The following is a 21,310-nucleotide window of genomic DNA, read 5'->3' on the forward strand; positions in this document are numbered from 1 at the left end:
GAGGGTGTCCTGCTGCGAGTCGCCCGGGAACGTGTGAAATGTTCATGGTGACATTTGGTTTTCATGGCCCTCATGAGCTTATCTGCACTTTACTTTTATGTACTTCAAATTAGTTCAGCACTTGCCATTGCATTGATTTGAAAACTGCACTTCACATTACATATTACATCTGTACATCTGCATACTGCACATCTCTTCTCGTATATCAGCACGTAGACGATTGCAGAGCAGTATATTTGTATTAATCTGGTGCATTTTTAAGATGATGAGATAAGAGTATTAGGTAAGCGTGTGTTGAGTGTGCTTGATAGTATCAGCAGTGCAAAGAGGTGCAGCAGAGCAGCGCCAAAGCAAGGTCAAATAAAGCAAATTAGCAGGTCAGCAATCTGCAAAAGGAAGTTGACAAAGAATAAACAGGTTTAAATATAAATTCTAGCACCACTATTTGCATTCTAGTACTATGTTAGTGCTAAATTATTCACATGAACATATTTTCGCCATTTTTTCCATCATTTGAATGAAACCTGGGTAGACTACAGCTTCCATTCACAATGAGTAGAATTTCCAGAAGATGTTTTCACAAAGTTGGTCCCATTGTAAATCAGAGTTGGCACCTCTGTGTTTTCCTAATTAGGTTGGTAGTAAATCTAACATGCAAGGCCTTCAGCCCAGTTCCTGAAGTCCTAACCAATGGGAGAGCTCTCTTGGCTGTATCTATCTACACTATTAGAAATAAAGGTTCTGTTCAACTTTTTTGTTCATCAAGGTATAAACAATGTAAATGTTACTCAATGGTACAACGTGGTTTTAAGATCCAGATGTGAACCTTAAATAAGTGTTTCCAGGTGACATGTACATATATGTACCTTTTCATAACCTGATGTTTTAAAACAAAGCAATTTAATAAATAGCCTGGAGACGACATGGGGTGTGTGGGGTGAATACAAGTTAGTAAACATAATTCCAATGGATTATGGTAGAGTTATGTTCCCTGACTAAAGGTACTGAGATGAACCCTTGAGGGTTCCAGCCCAGTGACAATAAGGGCACTGCCCAGGTGACAGTTTTTACTACTTTATTTCTGAGAAAGTAGAAAACAGTCTTAAATGCATAACATTCTGTTGGGCATTTCAACATTTTACCCCTTTTGTTTCCAACCAAATCTTAACAACTTTTTTTTTTACTACAGTACTTCCAGAGTTTGAATTCAACAGACATGTATTTTCATACTTTATAGAAATCATCAGGCGTTCTCTGAAGACTTAGAAGAACTTGAGAGTTTATGAGTAGTAGATTAAATCATATCACTCCCATCTTGTAGGGTACAGAGAGTTGAAGGTTGTGGTCAGAAGAGCATGTTTACTGGCATCTTTCGCTCAGCAAAGTCACTGATAAAATCAGATAAAATCAGAATAAAACCAGAGGCTGTGGGGCACATGCTCCAGCAGATCACGGAGAGGCTGCAGAACATCATGCTCAGGTAAGAACTGAAACATGCACTCATACATTTACAGTGAAAACAAATACTGATACAACAAAAAGAGGTGAAAAAGTTCAATGTACAGTTGAAACTAAAAGAATCAGCAGATTAAGATGCCACTGAGTTTCAGTTCAAGAATAGTGGGGTCATTATTAATGATTAGGTTTAAATATTTCAAAATATTCCAAAGCAACTTAGAAAATATGTGTGTGTGTGTGTTTGTGTGTGTGTGTATATATGTGTATATATATATATATATATATATATATATATATTTTTTTTTTTTTTTCTTCAGGCAGATGATGTGTAATTCTGTACATACAATCATTACTGTCATTAACAGACTATTAGATAATGATCATGAACATATTCCCTGGTATTTGGAGGGTCTTGTTTGCTACTGCAGCGCTGACAGTTGTTCTTCTGTAAAGTCTCTGTTCTAGTGTGGTGATGCGCTCTGTCTCACATTACCTGAGATCTTCCTCATCTACTCTTCTGTCTTCAGTGTAAGAAATGAGGAACAGTCACTCTTTATACCAAACTTTTGCAAACTTTGCAAGTTTTCAAATGTACAGATATGATATGGTATGTTGTAAAGATTTACAGAGCTATTTTAGAGCTTAGTCTCAGGCACACCCAGAACTTGAATTTTTGGATATTCAGTGGGTTCAAGAGGTTAATTAGGGGATCCTGGGGCCCCTGGGACCCCTTGTATTTCACATCAGATTGATTTAATTGAGCTAATCTAAAGGCCACATGGAGTTTGGAGGTTTGTAGTGATTGACTCTATAGCCTCAGCATCCGCTGACCCCGCTCTGTCATTTTACGTGGCCTATCACTTCATGGCTGAGTTGCTGTCATTCTCAATCGTTTCCACTTTGTTATAATACCACTGACATTTGACTGTGGAATATTTAGTAGCGAGGAAATTTCATGACTGGATTTGTTGCACAGGTGGCATCCTATCACGGTACCACATTGGAATTTACTGAGCTCCTGAGAGCGACCCATTCTTTCACAAATGTTTGTAGAAGCAGTCTAAATGCCTAGGTGACCCAATGACTGTATTTATGTGATATATATATATATATATATATATATATATACACACACACATTTGACATGTACAGTCATTGATGTGTATTTTTAAGATGATTAGATAAGAGTATTAGGTAAGCGTGTGTTGAGTGTGCTTGATAGTATCAGCAGTGTAAAGAGGTGCAGCAGAGCAGCACCAAAGCAAGGTCAAATAAAGCAAATTAGCAGGTCAGCAATCTGCAAAAGGAAGTTGACAAAGAATAAACAGGTTTAAATATAAATTCTAGCACCAATTTATACCATTTATACCAAACTTTTGCAAACTTTGCAAGTTTTCAAATGTACAGATATGATATGGTATGTTGTAAAGATTTACAGAGCTATTTTAGAGCTTAGTTTCAGGCACACCCAGAACTTGAATTTTGAGATATTCAGTGGGTTCAAGAGGTTAATTAGGGGATCCTGGGGCCCCCAAGGACCCCCTTGTATTTCACAGCAGATTGATTTAATTTTGTTTAATCTGTTCTTTACAGAATGAGGGTTTTACTTGTTGTCGCTGCTCTTGTGGTTGTGGCTGGTGCTGCCAGTGTCTCTCTGGAGGATCTGGAATTCCACGCCTGGAAACTGAAGTTTGGTGAGAAAGTAACATCAGATCTGCGTCTGTATATCAAATGCAGAGCTAACAGGATAATTATTAAAACCGAAACCACTTTGAACCACTGCATTCGACGATTTGCATTGTGCTTGGTGATGTAAGGGTTGGATGCAGTTGCTTGGCCATGGAAATCCATTCCATGAATTCTCTATGCTGTTCTTGAGGTAATCTGAAGGCCACATGGAGTTTGGAGGTTTGTAGTGATTGACTCTGTAGCCTCAGCATCCGCTGACCCCGCTCTGTCATTTTACGTGGCCTATCACTTTGTGGCTGAGTTGCTGTCGTTCCCAATTGCTTCCACTTTGTTATAATACCACTGACATTTGACTGTGGAATATTTAGTAGTGAGGAAATTTCATTACTGGATTTGTTGCACAGGTGGCATCTTATCACGGTACCAACCCATTCTTTCACAAATGTTTGTAGAAGCAGTCTAAATGGTGACCCACTGACTGTATATATATATATATATATATATATATATATATATATTTGACATGTACAGTCATTGATGTGTATGTAATATATATATATATATATATATATATATGAGATATATAGTCATGTCAATGTTTATTTAAATAGCTTTTACAACAGGCTTTTTGTCAATGACAGATACATACGTATATATATATATATCTTCACAGCATAGACAATTGCCTTCAGATGACCCCAAAGATAAAAGTCTAAGGGGGTCAGATCGGGAGACCTTGGGGGCCATTCAACTGGCCCACGACGACCAATCCACTTTCCAGGAAACTGTTCATCTAGGAATGCTCGGACCTGACATCCATAATGTGGTGATGCACCATCTTGCTGGAAAAACTCAGGGAATGTGCCAGCTTCGGTCGTCGTGGGCCAGTTGAATGGCCCCCAAGGTCTCCCGATCTGACCCGCTTAGACTTTTATCTTTGGGGTCATCTGAAGGCAATTTATGCTGTGAAAATACGAGATGTGCAGCACCTGAAACTACGGATACTGGAAGCCTGTGCTAGCATTTCTTCTGCGATGTTGCTATCAGTGTGTGAAGAGTGGGAGAAGAGGGTTGCATTGACAATCCAACACAATGGGCAGCACTCTGAACACATTTTATAAGTGGTCAGAAACTTGTTAATAACTCATGAAAGAATAAAGTTAAAACCAAGCACACCATTGTTTTTCTTGTGACATTCTCAATAAGTTTGATGTGTCACATGACCCTCTTCCAGTGATGCCAACTCTTCAGTAAGGAAAGTCGCTATTGGCTGTCCGAAAAGTCGCTAGAAGTTGCTAAATGATGCCATCATCTAATTTGCATAATATATGTTTTTGAAGCTGTAAAGGAAAAACGATGTGGGAGAGAAAATAACACCCGAGATATGTTAGAACTACAAATGAACTCAGAACAAATGAACAACTTCTGTTGCCTTTGAAATAGGCAGTCAGTTCTCAAAATACGTTCATGACTTTAATGCTGTGTATAAATCATTTTTACGTAAATGACATAAATCAGTTTTTTGCTGTGTTGTTAAATGTTAGCATAAGAGTAGCAGTTAGCAGGAACTGCTGTTCTACGTTCAACCCTCCTCCTTTATCCGGGCTTGGAACGGCAAAGTGACCTTAAAATAGACACTTTGGCAGAGTTACTTAGTTTTTTTTCTTTTTTTTAAAAATGTATTTATTTTTATTTCTTTTTTTTAAGTTTTCGTAAGTTTTCTTTAGTTTCAAACCTATTATTCACAAACTGTTCTGGCTCACTGAAAGAGTAGGTCATTCAGTACTTCATTTTGGTCTTCTATGGCAGGTTCAGCTGAGGGAGCTGACTTATATGAATAAGCAGTTGATGTGCCAAAAAGATGCAAAACATCATCAGGCAGCTTGAGCTCATAGCAAGCCTCACCAGACAACCTGAGACCATATCGGATATACAGGATTGAGTTATGGGTCTCCAAGGACATTCGATTTCTATGTACATCCCGCTCTGTAAGTACAGGGCGGGGTCAGTCAGCGGCGGCGCAGTGTGGACGTGGAGCGGGGTGGGTCTGCTCTGACTGTGAGACTGCACTGTGAGTGCTTTGGGACGGGGACAGTAACTGAAGAGCATGAGGGTTCATCTCCAAAAGTCTCCAAAAACACCACAAAAAGTCGCTAGATTTGTCGCTAGTCACTTTTTAAAAAATAAAGTCACTAGAGGCTCTGAAAAGTCGCTAAGTTGGCAACAGTGCCCTCTTCCCATTGAAAGAACTAAAATTGGATCCAAAATGGCCGACTTCAACATGGCCGCCATGGTCACCACCCATCTTGAAAAGTTTTCCTCCTCCCATATACTAATGTGCCACAAACAGGAAGTTAATATCACCAACCATTCCCATTTTATTTAGGTGTATCCATATAAATGGCCCACCCTGTATATATATCCTCAGAGGAAGCACATACATAAACATATACATAAACATATGTTTCCTCTAAGGTAAAAGCTACAGTTCATTGGATGAAGAGTCCTGGCGTAAAATGATTTGGCTGGACAATCTTAAACTGGTTCTGGAGCACAACATGCTGGCTGACCAGGGCATCAAAAGCTACAGACTCGGCATGAACCACTTTGCAGACATGGTGAGATCTCACATACACAGTTCATTACACAATTCACTAAATCTTTCCTTCAGCCCTGTTTATTATGTGTTCATGAGTTCAGAATTTCTGGGCAAAAGACCATTAAAAGTCTCTTCTTCTCTAACAGGACTATCAGGAGTACCAGCAGATGTCAAAGGGCTGCCTGGGGTCATTCAACTGGACTGATACCCACAGCGCCACTACATTCCTAAAGCTGGTAGAGGGCACTGCTCTACCCAGCTTTGTGGACTGGAGGATTGAGGGCTACGTGACTGAGGTTAAGGACCAAAGTCATTGTCACTCCTGCTGGGCCTTCAGTGCGGTGAGTTACAGCAGGACAGACATAAATTTAAGTCATGGTTTAATTAGAATTTCTGACAGTTTTGGAATATATCAGTATAAAATTTAGATGATTAAACAAAAATTACACGTTTAGTGTTAATAGCAGTTTATTATTCTGGGATGAATCTTCATTTTTAATACAAAACATTTTTAACAGCCAAAGTATATCTGAAATATTTTATTGTGCAAAACAGTAAAAACAAAACAGTTCAATATGTAAATAAACCTGTCAGTATTGGTTTATGAACATAGCCCAGCAGGCTCGGCATAAAGGGTGCTAAATCTTGTTTCATGTCTTAATTTGGCTTGAGTTGGCTTCCTTAAATTGGCAGCTTAAAATTTGAAATTTTCAGTCCACATGGAGCAGCAGTCACATTTTATCACTTGGTCAGGCAACTAAAGTAGCTTAAGACGAAACAGAAGTGTTCCAGTCTTTTGTGTCTATGGCTAATGCTAACCCCAAAAGACTGGCTGTTTCGTTATGTCCGCTGCCTCAAAAGCAAAGTTTCCTGTGTCAGGCTGCACTGATTTAGACAGTAGTAGGTGATCAAGGATCTGTAGCAGTATCACTTTCATTTGAAACATGGCTGAAACATTCCTGATTCAGTCACTCAGTTAAATGGGGTAACGTTAACATGGCTTACGCTAAGCTATCTGCACTTATTTATGTTGTACTAGTGTAACTCATGCCTGAGGAAGCTTCAGGCTGCCCGCTACTAATTTGACGGCAGTGAGAAAAGGAAAGATGAAGTCAGAAGGAAGGCATAGATGCCTTTTCTTCCAAATCAAGATATCAAGAAAACGTCAGTTTGATCAGAAGTGTTGCTCCGTACACATTTAATTATCTTTGAGTCTTGATTATGTGATATTACCCATGATAACATATACAGACATCTACAATAACCTAAATACCATATCAGAGTACACATATCAATAACTAAAACATACAAATCGGTTTTATGAAGCAAATATACTCTGATGAAAGTGATTAGCTGAAAAAACGCTGTTTGCATAAGTATTCAACCTCTGTATTGCAAAAAAGCTCCAAGTTCTCACAGCTGAAAGTCATTAACCTAACAATGGCACAGTTTGCCATTATAAAAGAAAAGTTCACCTTTACTGAATAAAAGACCCTGTTAATTCAACTATTTTTGATCAGACTGTGAATCTGAAGGAAATTAGGACTAAGAAAATCAGAGAAAAAGTTATAGACATGCGTAAGTTATAGACATGCATAAGATAGGAAGGTTTTTGGATGTCATATTTAGTGTTATTAGACTGGACTGACTGTTGTTGAACAGGCTGGTTGTGATGTTTGTGAGGTTCTGTGCTGTGTGCTGATAATATGTGCTGTAATGTGTTTTTGCCATGTTTCGTCATGTGTTTCTTTATAAGAAACTAGCTTGTCACTCACACTTACAGTTGAAGGTTCTCCACAAGGGAGAGCTGTTGGCGCACAGATGGCTTCAGCGTGCATCATTAGAATGGAGGAAATTGCCTAAATATTGGCTATAGAAACAAACAAGATTATGATATGAGTAATATTATAGTAATATATAAGTAAGAGCAGGGATGCTGTGGAAGATTGGAACTTTAAAGACATCCTTATTTAAGGAAGAAAACACACCCATTTCTATTGTTCCACCTTTTTGTCCTTTAATTTTTTCTCATTTGGTTCTCTCAGGCAGGGGCCCTAGAGGGTCAGATGTTCAAGAAGAAAAAGAAGCTGGTAGAATTGAGTGCACAACAACTGGTGGACTGCTCCCGGGGTTATGAAAACTTTGGCTGTCAAGGTGGTTGGCCTCATAATGCCTTCAAGTACATCAAGTCCAGTGGAGGCTTGGAGACAGCATACACTTATCCATACCAGGCCAAGGTGAGGCTACAATAGTTAATGATTCCAGGGTGAGGTCAAACTAGTGTTGAGTGGAGCTTCTGAGACACAGCTACGTTTAGTCTCATAAGTGTGTTTGTATAGTTTTTACATTAGAGCTGTAATGCCAATGAAGCTACCAAGTAAAGAAAGCCAACTGTATGCCAATTAGCATGGTGCTAACTGCACTCACATGTTAAAGCATGAATTTTGCCAATGCATTTTTGTCCATATTTATAAGTATGTCAAACGGGTGTTTGGACATGCAGTTTGTACAGTTCTAATTGGTGGGGTCTTAGTAGATAACCCTATAGCTCCAGTGGAAAGCTTTTATTTTGGCACTGTTCGTCTACCTTTGGGGTGAAGGGAAAATTCTGGAAATTTTGAAAATATCCCTGTTAACTTTGAACCAGAGGGTTAACAACCCATCCTTATTGCACCCATCTCTTCTCAGGAAGGGGAATGCAAGTTTAACCACCAGAATTCTTGGGCTTCATGCTCTGGCTATAAAATGGTAAAACCCACAGAAGACGCTCTGCAGTATGCTGTGGCAACAATCGGGCCCATTTCTGTAATCGTAGATGCCAACCATCGCAGCTATCAGCTCTATGAGTCAGGTAACTCTGAGAAACCAGCGCTGCTGTACTCATTAACACAATCTTGTCAGAGCAAAACTTCTTATCCCCAAAGTAAAGATTTTACAGGAGAAGTAAAAACCTTCAGTGTAGCCAGACATTCGTCCAAGTCATTTTGGTGCATTTCTTTCGGTCCATTAATCATGGCATTTACATAGCGTAAATAGTAACAGGGATTTTCAAATTATGTCAAAAACTGAAACACGAAAAAATTTAGATTTTGTCCTGACACCAGCGATATGCTGTCCTTGAAGCATATGTGACTGAATTGCTTGTAAAATAATGATTGGCCAATATTTCAGCCAATCACAAACACAGAAACTCCTCAGAACAAATCTGCAGTGAGAACGATGGTGGTAGTAAATCAGTAAGAATGATTAGAGTAAAAAATGGTAGAAAGCTGTCATAAAAGAAGAAAAAAAAAATCTATCCTGATCATCTGGAACTTTTTTTTGCTGTTTTTATCCCTGAAGATGATAAAGCTTTTAATTCATCTCTGTGGAAGAATAAACTCACTGTTACTGGCTTTAAGGTTACAGAACAATGTTATGATCTGTTAGCTAACTAGTTAGCTTTACTTAGCTTAGCTGCTGACAGTTACCAGATTAAACAGGACTTTAGAGCACTCACACTTGGGATTAAAAACTATCAACTATTACTACACTTATACACATGCCTTTCTCTGCATTAGTTCATTAAAGTTTGCAGGAATACATCACATAAAAGACAATGCTGTATTTAGCTCTATTTAGCATTAGCTCATCTGAAGGGGTAACTTCAATTGCAAAAACCTCCTCCTTTTTAGACATGAAGATCTGCCTGAGTTGCTAAAAGATTTGCCTGGTCTGATTAAAGCAAACATGGTGTCCACAATCCATATTTGTTTATTTTAAAATTCTAAGCATGCACTTTTGATCAGTGCTCAGTCATGTATGTCTGTAGTCGTGTACACTATATTACCAAAAGTATTCGCTCGTCTGCCTTCACACGCATATGAAATTAGGTGAGATCCCATTCTCAATCCATAGTGTTTGTCAGCCCACCCTCTGCTGCCATAACAGCTTCAACTCTACTAGGAAGCTTTTCACAAGGTTTAGAAGTGTGTTTATGGGAACTTTTGACCACTCTTCCAGAAGCGCATTTGTGAGGTCAGACAATGATATTGCACGGGAAGGCCTGGCTCACAGTTTCCGCTCTAATTTATCCCAAAGGTGTTCTGTCGGGTTGAGGACTCTGCGCAGGCCAGTCAAGTTCTTCCACACCAAAAACACACATCCGTCTCTTTAAGGACTTTGCTTCTCGCACTGGTGCGCAGTCATGTTGGAACAGGAAGGGGCTGTCCCCAAACTGTTCCCATAAAGTTGGGAACATGAAATTGTCCAAAATCTCTTGGTCTGCTGAAGCATTAAGTGTTCTTTTCACTGGAACTAAGACGTCAAGCCCAACTCCTGAAAAACAACCCCACACCATAATACCCCCTCAACCAAACTTTACACTTGGCACAATGCAGTCAGACAAGTACCATTCTCCTGGCAACTGCCAAACCCAGAGTAATCCTTTGGATTGCCAGATGGAGAAGCGTGATTCATCACTCCAGAGAACACGTCTCCTCTGCTCTAGAGTCCAGTGGTGGCACTTTACACCACTGCATTCAACGCTTTGCATTGCGTTTGGCGATGCAGCTGCTTGGCCTTGGAAAATCATTCCATGAAGCTCTCTATGCTGTTCTTGAGCTAATCTGAAGGTTTGGAGGTCTGCAGCGATTGACTCTGCAGAAAGTTGATGACCTCTGCACACTATACGCTTCAGCATCTGCTGACCCCGCTGTATCATTGTACATGGCCGACCACTTCATGGCTGAGTTGCTGCCGCTGACAGTTGACTGTGGAATATTTAGTAGCGAGGAAATTTCACAATCTTTGCACAGGTGGCATCCTTTCATGGTACCATGCTGGAATTCACTGAGCTCCTGAGAGTGACCGATTCTTTCACAAATGTTTGTAGAAGCAGTCTGCATGCCTAGGTGCTTTGTTTTATAAACCTGCGGTCATGGAAGTGATTGAAACACCTGAATTCAATGATTTGGATGGGTGAGTGAATACTTTTGGAAATATAGTGTCTTGACATGGTTGCTGTCAGTTTGACTATTACAGTCCCTGTGAAATCCCTGCTTGTTCAAGTTGGCTGGGTTTGCTGTTGTCTCATTTCTAAGCTTGCATTATTACTTTATTTACCAGATACTTTATTTATGGGTTAATCAGTGACCATCCTAATTGGCAGCTAGTAACATCAATGATTGCAGGTGTGTATGATGAGCCAGCCTGCAGGACTAACTACCCTTATCATGCTGTCCTGGTTGTTGGTTATGGCACTGATGATGGACAGGGCTACTGGCTGGTCAAGAACAGGTAAACAAACATGCTGGCAAAACATCAAAAAGACAATTCCTGATCACATTTCTGCCAGGGGCTCAGAAGAGTAATTTAACCATCACTGACAATGTTTTCTTTTGCAGCTGGGGTGTCGGCTGGGGTGATGAAGGCTACATCAAGATGTCGAGGAACAAGAATAACCAGTGTGGTATTGCCACAACAGCCGCCTACCCAGAGGTTTAAAGGTATATCTTCATTAAAGGGGTTCCAATCACAAACTTCTACACTGATGGGTTTAGATGTGAATGAAGACTGTATCATCAGCATAGAATAAGACACAGGGGAGGTCATGATTCCACCACAATAAGTGCTATTTATTAAAACGGGGGCAGAAAAGGCACATAGAAAGCACTGACCTTGCAAGGGAGATCACCACTAGCCACAGGATTCACCCTAATGGTAGACCAACCACAAAAGACACCAACAACCCACACTGTCTGATTAACACAAGAAACACATATCACACACTTCTGGCTGACGAACAGCAACATAAACAATACAAATAGTAATTTTTCCTTTGATCCTCCTGATGTGGGCACCAGCATGGCCATGCCTCATGAGTGTCTACAAGCTGGCACCAGTTGGCTGCTTCAAGACTTTTGTAAACCAGACATAGGGTGCAATCTTTAATTTCAATGACCATTGGAAACCCCACCAGTCAACAGTTGCTTGTGGTGCTTAATGGGTCACTGGACCTTTGCACAATTGCCCAAAAAAGCTAGTTTGGTGGTGAATTCATTTCACCAGTTTACATGCTATTACACATAGTATTTATTATGAAAGATCACTGTTTGGGTCTCCTGACTTCTAATCTTGAAGAGTTCTGCATAATAAAGCTCAAAGTGTTGGCCCTACACTGTTAGAAATAAAGGTTTTGTGCAGGTATATTTTTTGTTCATTAAGGTAGAAATAATGTAAATGTAACCCTTTTCTCTCTACATGGCTCCCCAGCTGGGCTCTGCGTTGTGTTATGTTGGTAATGAAAGGGACCAGGAAGCGCAGGAAAGTGGTGTGATCAACTGGTGGCGCTGTTTTATTGTCAGGCTCAGACAGCAGCTTGGCATATCTTCAAGGAAGCACAAAATACTGTCAATTAAGCAGTTTTTCCCACTTCTAACTTACACTCCATGGAAGTCTCAGCTAACATTCACAGTTTCTTCCATTTAAAATGTACACAGCACTCAATGGCCTTCACCACTCTCATTAAATAAAACACATAAACAGTTTACATTCCCAAGCCTACATGTAAAACAGGTCCCACCAAACCAAAACTGACAAAACACATGAGCTTAGCAACTAGTTTTACACCACCCTTTTCGCTTGCTATATTTACAAAAAAAAAACAAAAATAGCTTGAAAATATGTACTAATTTGGACCACTAACTGAACATAACATGTTATCCAGTGATAATCTGTCCAAAACATTGATGGATGTTAGATCTGTTTAAATGATTAATTAGGATTAGCACAGTCAGCATGTCTCGCCTTCAAGGAACCACACAATTCTGTGTCTTCCTTGCTAAATAGCAACAATAAAGAGAAACAACGCGTAGCGCATGTACCTCCACCTAGTGGCCAAGTAATAACTAGTAATAACACATTACATAAACTTACTCTCAAAAGTACAACACTGGTTTTAAGGTCCAACAATCCACCTTAAATAAGTTTTTTTTGGTGAAAAGTGCATATTTGTACCTTGGTTGGTTTAAATCAGAACATTACAATAAAAAACCTGGAGATTGAGATGGGGTGTGTGGAGAAATATAAGTTCAATGGATTATGGTACTGAGATGTAATTTTACCCCTGAGGGTACCTCCCCAGTGACAAGAGGGGTCCTGCCCCAGTGACAGTTTTTTAGTGTATAATCAGGTGAGTTAAATTCCTAGTAATGTTACCACCAAGGAAGTCCAGGAGAGCATAACTGTCCTCACTTTCTCTAGGTGGGATGCCCTCACCAAGCCAATGCAGGTATCTGTTAGCTGACGTAACAGAAGTAGATATATTTGGTTAGCATTCTCCTCCAAGCGTGTTGAGCTCCTATGATGTTGCTTTAGTGCCAGTTTGAAAAGATGTAGTAGCTTCAAATGACTTAGAGGAAGCGTGTGCCTTTACCCTTCCTTGGGGTTCCACCCGGAAAGCTCAAGCTGGCATGTCCCGTTTAAAGAACTGTTGCTAGGTAGAACGAAGCAAACAAGACTCATCCTTCTCCACAGCCTGCTGTATTTTTGCACCTGTGAAGAGATTCAACACAAAGCCTTACAATTGTTTCTGTGTTTTCTGCTCCTAACTACAAAATCACAACTGAAGCTGAACTTAACTAGTTAACATTAGTGACTTTCCCGCTCGAGTGCAAATGACCCACTACAGGCTGTTGCATTTTCCTCAGAACAAATTGTAAGTTGTGCTACTGTCTGTTCAAAATAAGTGAAAAGAAACTTAGCCTTATGCATAATGCATAATCCAACTCATACCGAACCGTGAAGTCCAAACCACGGTGTGAACCAAACCATGACTTCTTTGTACTGTGGGTGGAAATGGACATGATTAAGTTGGAGAGAAAAGTGAAGAATACCAAAAAATGAGTTTAAATAAATAAAAAATGAATTTCATATCATATATATGAGAGAGCGTAAGGCTAAAGTAGGTGTGTGTGATTCCAGCTAAAACTGAATTCAGGTCATTGGATCTTCTGGAGCTGAGGGATCTACAGGATTAGAACTGAACTACATTATTGAACATGTTGTATCTCTAACTACACATAGCATTAATACAGCATTAAGGATGAAGCAGTTTATGTGAGTCAGTTCCATTTAATGTTGTTTTCCTACAGGTTGAAGAGGAGAAGGATGGAGAGGAGGAGTCTGATCAGAATGCCCTCCTTCCCTTCTCTACCATGCTATTACCCTTTGGCCTCCTTTAAGGCCTGACTATGTTTGTTCTATGTACCACATTATTTGTAAGTCGCTTTGGATAAAAGCGTCTGCTAAATGTAATGTAATGTAATGTAATGTAATGATCAACTGATGCAAAACATTTTTTCTACCATTATTCCTGAATTACACATGCAGTGTGAATTGTTACTATTTCTGACTGCTTGAAAATGAAAAAAGAAAACTGAGCATTTAAATCTATAACAGTTCTTTTCATAACAGTTCAACACCTCATACCAGCACACACACACACACACACACACACACACACACACACACACACACACACACACACACACACACACATTAAGATCCAGCAGTATATTACAGTCTTAAGGTTTTCCTATATTGAAAGGCTCATTATTTGAAGCTGTATTGAAGCCGATGCTACTGTGAGCTACAGGAGAAGAGCATTGAAGTTAATAACCTGCTACACCATTGATAAGGAAATGTCCACAATCTTCAGAAAAGAAGCTCCAGGGTTTCTTCATTACAAAAATAATAAAGAAAAAAATCATGTATCTCCATTTTTGTCAACCTTTATTTGGTTGGGGTCGGGGTGGATAATAGAATGCTCCAAATAGAAATGTTCTATGAATGTACACTAAACAATTCTCAATCTCTATACATTAACTAAGGTAAGAGTTTTTTTTTACTTCTGCTGTTAACTATTTTGGAAATACTTTTTTTTTTTTTTTGGACAGCAGCGATATGCCCTTAAACACTGACCTGGAAGCAGCCCTCAAAGTCATCATCATCAACATCATCATCATAAAATATGTACGTATTAATTGTACTGTGAGCAACCTGTTCTCTGATACAGTGAGTTTTACTAGTTTATGAGATGGTGGCGCCCTCTGTTGGTAATTAAATACCCTGCTTCCATGTTGTACACATTGAGAAGCAGTCATGTAGTTAGACCAAATTAACACTGTACAGTGCGCATTAGAACAAAATTTTGTTGTCTTGGCTCAGAGTGGATCGGTAATACAAGTAATACAATGTAGTGCAAAGTACAATGTAGTGCAAAGTGTAGTGCATATGTAAACATATGTACAGTGCTCAAAAAAATAAAGGGAACACTTAAACAACACAATATAACGCCAAGTAAATCAAACGTCTGTGAAATCAAACTGTCCACTTAGGAAGCAACACTGATTGACAATCAATTTCACAGCTGTTGTGCAAATGGAATAGACAACAGGTGGAAATCATTGGCAATTAGCAAGACACACTCAATAAAGGAGTGGTTCTGCAGGTGGGGACCACAGACCACTTCTCAGTACCGATGCTTTCTGGCTGATGTTTTGGTCACTTTTGAATGTTGGTGGTGCTTTCACACTCGTGGTAGCATGAGACGGACTCTACAAACCACACAAGTGGCTCAGGTAGTGCAGCTCATCCAGGATGGCACATCAATGTGAGCTGTGGCAAGAAGGTTTGCTGTGTCTGTCAGCGTAGTGTCCAGAGGCTGGAGGCGCTACCAGGAGACAGGCTAGTACACCAGGAGACGATAAGGAGGCCGTAGAAGGGCAACAACCCAGCAACAGGACCACTACCTCCACCTTTGTGCAAGGAGGAACAGGAGGAGCACTGCCAGAGCCCTGCAAAATGACCCCCAGCAGGCCATAAATGTGCATGTGTCTGCAAGTGTGGCAGATGTGACAGAGTCTGGAGACGCGTGGAGAGCGATCTGCTGCCTGCAACATCCTTCAGCATGACCGGTTTGGCAGTGGATCAGTAATGGTATGGGTGGCATTTCTTTGGAGGGCCGCACAGCCCTCCATGTGCTCACCAGAGGTAGCCTGACTGCCATTAGCTACTGAGATGAGATCCTCAGGCCCCTTGTGAGACCATATGCTGGCCCTGGGTTCCTCCTAATGCAGGACAATGCTAGACCTCATGTGGCTGGAGTATGTCAGCAGTTCCTGCAAGATGAAGGCATTGAAGCTATGGACCGGCCCGCCTGTTCCCTAGACCTGAATCCGATTGAGCACATCTGGGTCATCATGTCTCGCTCCATCCACCAACGCCACGTTGCACCACAGACTGTCCAGGAGTTAACGGATGCTTTAGTCCAGCTCTGGGAGGAGATCCCTCAGGAGACCATCCGCCACCTCATCAGGAACATGCCCAGGCGTTGTAGGGAGGTCATACAGGCACGTGGAGGCCACACACAATACTGAGCCTCACTTTGACTTGTTTTAAGGACATTACATCAAAGTTGGATCAGCCTGTCGTGTGTTTTTCCACTGTAATTTTGTGTGTGACTTCAAATCCAGGCCTGCATTGGTTAATAAATTTGATTTTTATGTGATTTTGTTGTCAGCACATTCAACTTTGTACAGAACAAAGTATTCAATGAGAATATTTCATTCATTCAGATCTAGGAGGTGTTATTTGAGTGTTCCCTTTATTTTTTTGAGCAGTGTATATCAGCAGATAAATACTTTTTAAATAAGTATATGTACAAGCGTATATTAGAATTAACAACCATGTGTCACTGTGTTTGCACACTGTGAAATTAGACCTCTGCATTTAACCCATCTGTGCAGTGAAACATCCACATACATGCACATTAGTGAACACACACACTAGGGGGCAGTGAGCACACTTGCCTGGAGCAGTGGGCAGCCCTATCCACAGTGCCTGGGGAGCAAATGGGGGTTAGGTGCCTTGTTCAAGGGCACTTCAGTCATGGACTGTCAGCCTGTCAAGGGATCAAACCGGCAACCTTCCCATCACAGGGCTGGTTCCGTAACCTCCAGGATACATTGCACTGGAGGTCCCATGTATGAGGTAAACAAAAAAAAAAAAAAAGAAAAGAATTGGAGCAGCATGTTATTATTATGGCTGAACTCTGCAGAGAATTCTTCCCTGATTTTGGTTGAGTTATTTTCTCAAGTTTGTGACTTTGTAGCATGTTGAAAAAGTGAATAATTGCTTATATTTGAAAAGATATGTGCTTATTTTCACATAATAAGTCATATAATTGATAAATAAAAGACAGCGGAATGAACTGAGTGACTGTGCAGAGCAGGGTTCCACTACTGAGGGGCTCTGAAGAACACTAAAGTACTGATATCGGCCTTACAGGCTTTTTATGGGAGGGCAAGAGTCTGGAAGATCTAAGCTGATCTGTGTGAGGAGTTTTGCCCTTCAGTTCCCGGTTTCTGTCAAATGATCTATCTATAAGCACTTAATAAATGTGTTAATGTGTATTTTTGTCTTTCTCTGTGTTTCTACATTCTGGTTTCATCTCATGTATAAATATTTAAAGTTAATGACACAGCAAAAAGTTCTTATTTGTCCTCCATCACCTGATTCAAGCATAAAACCAGAGGTTCAGTTTTATGCTTACAAATAAGAAGGCAAACAGAGAGACAGTCATAAACAGCCTCAGTTTGACAGGAAGCTCAGGCAGAGGTGAAAGTTCAAGACTTCTGTTTTTCAGTGTTGATACAGGCTACGTATGCAACCTTGCTGTTTCCAACATGGATAATTATTGAATATGTCACTCATTTTTCTGGCTTAGACCTGGAATTGTTTTCTCCAAAATGGTAACTTTACAGGAGAAGAAAAAAACTTACTTTACATTTAATGTAAGTCAATGGAACCAGACTTTTTCCAAGTGATTTTGAGTCATTTCTTTCAGTCCACTCATGATGAAATTTACACACAATGTAAAGAGTGACAGGTATTTTCAAATTATGGAAAAAAACAATGTATAGTGGAGATTCCTCTGACAACAGTGATATGCAAGTCTTCTAGGATCCAGCTCCCTACTGCTGCCAGAAATGCCAGAAATGACACTTCTGACACCCCACCTCAGACCTGCCTAGTTACACTTGGCTTCTGGGCACTGACCTCTTGGTACTAAGCATCACTTAGGTTCTGGGCACTGACCTGTTGGTAGTAAGCAACATTTGGGTTCTGGGCCCTGGCCTCTTGGTGCTAAGCAGCATATGTGTTCTGGGCACTGACCTGTTGACACTAAGCAGGACTTAAGTTCTGGGCACTGACCTGTTGACACTAAGCAGCACTTAAGTTCTGGGCACTGACCTGTTGACACTAAGCAACACTTGGGTTCTGGGCACTGACCTCTTGGTACTAAGCAGCATTTGGGTTCTGGGCACTGACCTGTTGGTAGTAAGCAGCATTTGGGTTCTGGGCCCTGGCCTTTTCGTGCTAAGCAGCATTTGAGTTCTGGGCACTGACTTGTTGGTACTAAGCATCACCTAAGTTCTGGGCACTGACCTGTTGACACTAAGCAGTGCTTAAGTTCTGGGCAATGACCTGCTGACACTAAGCAGCACTTAAGTTCTGGGCACTGTCCTGTTGACACTAAGCAACACTTGGGTTCTGGGCACTGACCTCTTGGTACTAAGCAGCATTTGGATTCTGGGCACTGACCTGTTGGTACTAAGCAGCATTTGGGTTCTGGACACTAACCTGTTGGTAGTAAGCAGCATTTGGGTTCTGGGCCCTGGCCTTTTCGTGCTAAGCATCACCTAAGTTTTGGGCACTGACCTGTTGACACTAAGCAGCGCTTAAGTTCTGGGCACTGACCTGTTGACACTAAGCAGCACTTGGGTTCTGGGCACTGACCTGTTGACACTAAGCAGCACTTGGGTTCTGGGCACTGACCTGTTGGTACTAAGCAGCACTTGGGTTCTAGTCACTGACTTGTTGATACTGAGCAGCATTTAGGTTCTGTGCACTGACCTGATGCTATTAAGCATCACTTAAGTTCTGGGCACTGACCTGTTGACACTAAGCAGCACTTGGGTTCTGAGCACTGACCTGTTGACACTAAGAGGCACTTGGGTTCTGGGCACTGACCGGTTGGTACTGAGCAGCATTAGAGTTTTGGGCAGTGGCATGTTAGCACTAGGCAGCATTTGGATGTTCAGAGGAGGACAGCTCCAACCTGTACATACAAATGTATCAATTTCTTGCTCTCTCTCTCTCTCTCTCTCTTCAAGAATATGAATATTTTTACAAGTTGGTTTTATCACCTATGCCCAAAGCACTAAGTTCCCATGACTTAATAGACTGCTCAGTCTAACACCACTGACTCGTTTGCTTTATTATTACCCAGTAGAAACTCTTGTTAATTCAAAACTTGTGATTCATTCTGCTGACAGGATTTCTATGATAAATCTTTGGGGATTTCCATGAAAGCAGCATTTGGGTCCTGGGCACTGACCTGTTGACAGTAAGCAGCACTTGGGTCCTGGGCACTGACCTGTTGGTACTAAGCAGCATTTAGGTGCTGGGCACTGATCTGTTGGTACTAAGCAGCACTTGGGTTCTGGACACTGACCTGTTGACACTAAGCAACACTTGGGTTCTGGGCACTGACCTCTTGGTACTAAGCAGCATTTGGGTTCTGGACACTAACCTGTTGGTAGTAAGCAGCATTTGGGTTCTGGGCACTGACCTGTTGGTACTAAGCAGCATTTGGGTTCTGGACACTAACCTGTTGGTAGTAAGCAGCATTTGGGTTCTGGGCCCTGGCCTTTTCGTGCTAAGCAGCATTTGGGTTCTGGGCACTGATTTGTTGGTACTAAGCATCACCTAAGTTCTGGGCACTGACCTGTTTACACTAAGCAGCGCTTAAGTTCTGGGCACTGACTTGTTGACACTAAGCAGCACATGGGTTCTGGGCACTGACCTGTTGACACTAAGCAGCACTTGGGTTCTGGGCACTGACCTGTTGGTACTGAGCAGCACTTGGGTTCTAGTCACTGACCTGTTGATACTGAGCAGCATTTGGGTTCTGTGCACTGACCTGTTGCTATTAAGCATCACTTAAGTTCTGGGCACTGACCTGTTGACACTAAGCAGCACTTGGGTTCTGAGCACTGACCTGTTGACACTAAGCAACACTTGGGTTCTGGGCACTGACCTGTTGGTACTAAGCAGCACTTGGGTTCTAGTCACTGACCTGTTGAAACTGAGCAGCATTTAGGTTCTGTGCACTGACCTGTTGCTATTAAGCATCACTTAATTCTGGGCACTGACCTGTTGACACTAAGCAGCACTTGGGTTCTGAGCACTGACCTGTTGACACTAAGAGGCACTTGGGTTCTGGGCACTGACCGGTTGGTACTGAGCAGCATTAGAGTTTTGGGCAGTGGCATGTTAGCACTAGGCAGCATTTGGATGTTCAGAGGAGGACAGCTCCAATGTGTACATACAAATGTATCAATTTCTTGCTCTCTCTCTCTCTCTCTCTCTCTCTCTTCAAGAATATGAATATTTTTACAAGTTGGTTTTATCACCTATGCCCAAAGCACAAAGTTCCCATGACTTAATAGACTGCTCAGTCTAACACCACTGACTCGTTTGCTGTATTATTACCCAGTAGAAACTCTTGTTAATTCAAAACTTGTGATTCATTCTGCTGACAGGATTTCTATGATAAATCTTTGGGGATTTCCATGAAAGCAGCATTTGGGTCCTGGGCACTGACCTGTTGACAGTAAGCAGCACTTGGGTCCTGGGCACTGACCTGTTGGTACTAAGCAGCATTTAGGTGCTGGGCACTGATCTGTTGGTACTAAGCAGCACTTGGGTTCTGGACACTGACCTGTTGACACTAAGCAACACTTGGGTTCTGGGCACTGACCTCTTGGTACTAAGCAGCATTTGGGTTCTGGACACTAACCTGTTGGTAGTAAGCAGCATTTGGGTTCTGGGCACTGACCTGTTGGTACTAAGCAGCATTTGGGTTCTGGACACTAACCTGTTGGTAGTAAGCAGCATTTGGGTTCTGGGCCCTGGCCTTTTTCGTGCTAAGCAGCATTTGGGTTCTGGGCACTGACTTCTTGGTACTAAGCATCACATGGTTTCTGAGAAATTAAATGTTTTGTGAAAATGAACCATCATGAGCTGGAGGTACATTACAGGAAATCTATCATCCAGTCACAAAAACTATCTAAAATGAAGAACATAGGTCAGAGATCAATAACTACTTAAAGTATTCTTAAAGGATCCATTGGAGGCTTTGAGTTAACTGAACTTCAGATCAGTTGACAGAGCATACGGCACTACAAGTAGTTCAGTTAATTTTAAAGCAGTCAACTCTGAGAACGGGTGGTGGCTTGAGAATTTATAACGAAGCAGACTCTAGCTGTAGTATGAAAATGTGGTTTTCCTGTGAGATAGTATGGTTCTCTCACTCTACAAGTTAGAATCTGATATATAATATATTTACACCTTCTCATACATTTATCTCTTCATATATGCAAATGAGCACACAAATTTTCCACACATAAAAAAAGTAGGTATGGTGTCCCTCAAGACGCTCTTCTAAGATCATTGTTA

General features: G+C 41.1%; 1 protein-coding gene across 1 annotated transcript; it reads left to right on the plus strand.

The window, feature by feature from the left end:
- Positions 1-1,430: 1,430 nt before the first annotated feature.
- On the plus strand, positions 1,431-14,505 carry LOC108415457 (procathepsin L-like). Its single transcript, XM_037542163.1, has 9 exons — positions 1,431-1,480; positions 3,052-3,152; positions 5,623-5,765; positions 5,893-6,087; positions 7,792-7,983; positions 8,435-8,597; positions 10,918-11,023; positions 11,131-11,232; positions 13,879-14,505. The coding sequence occupies exons 1-8, from the start codon at positions 1,437-1,439 to the stop codon at positions 11,228-11,230; spliced, it is 1,044 nt and encodes a 347-aa protein (XP_037398060.1). The 5' UTR covers positions 1,431-1,436; the 3' UTR covers positions 11,231-11,232; positions 13,879-14,505.
- The last annotated feature ends 6,805 nt before the right edge of the window (positions 14,506-21,310 follow it).

This window comes from Pygocentrus nattereri, chromosome 10 (assembly GCF_015220715.1).
Source record: "Pygocentrus nattereri isolate fPygNat1 chromosome 10, fPygNat1.pri, whole genome shotgun sequence".
NCBI lineage: Eukaryota > Metazoa > Chordata > Actinopteri > Characiformes > Serrasalmidae > Pygocentrus > Pygocentrus nattereri.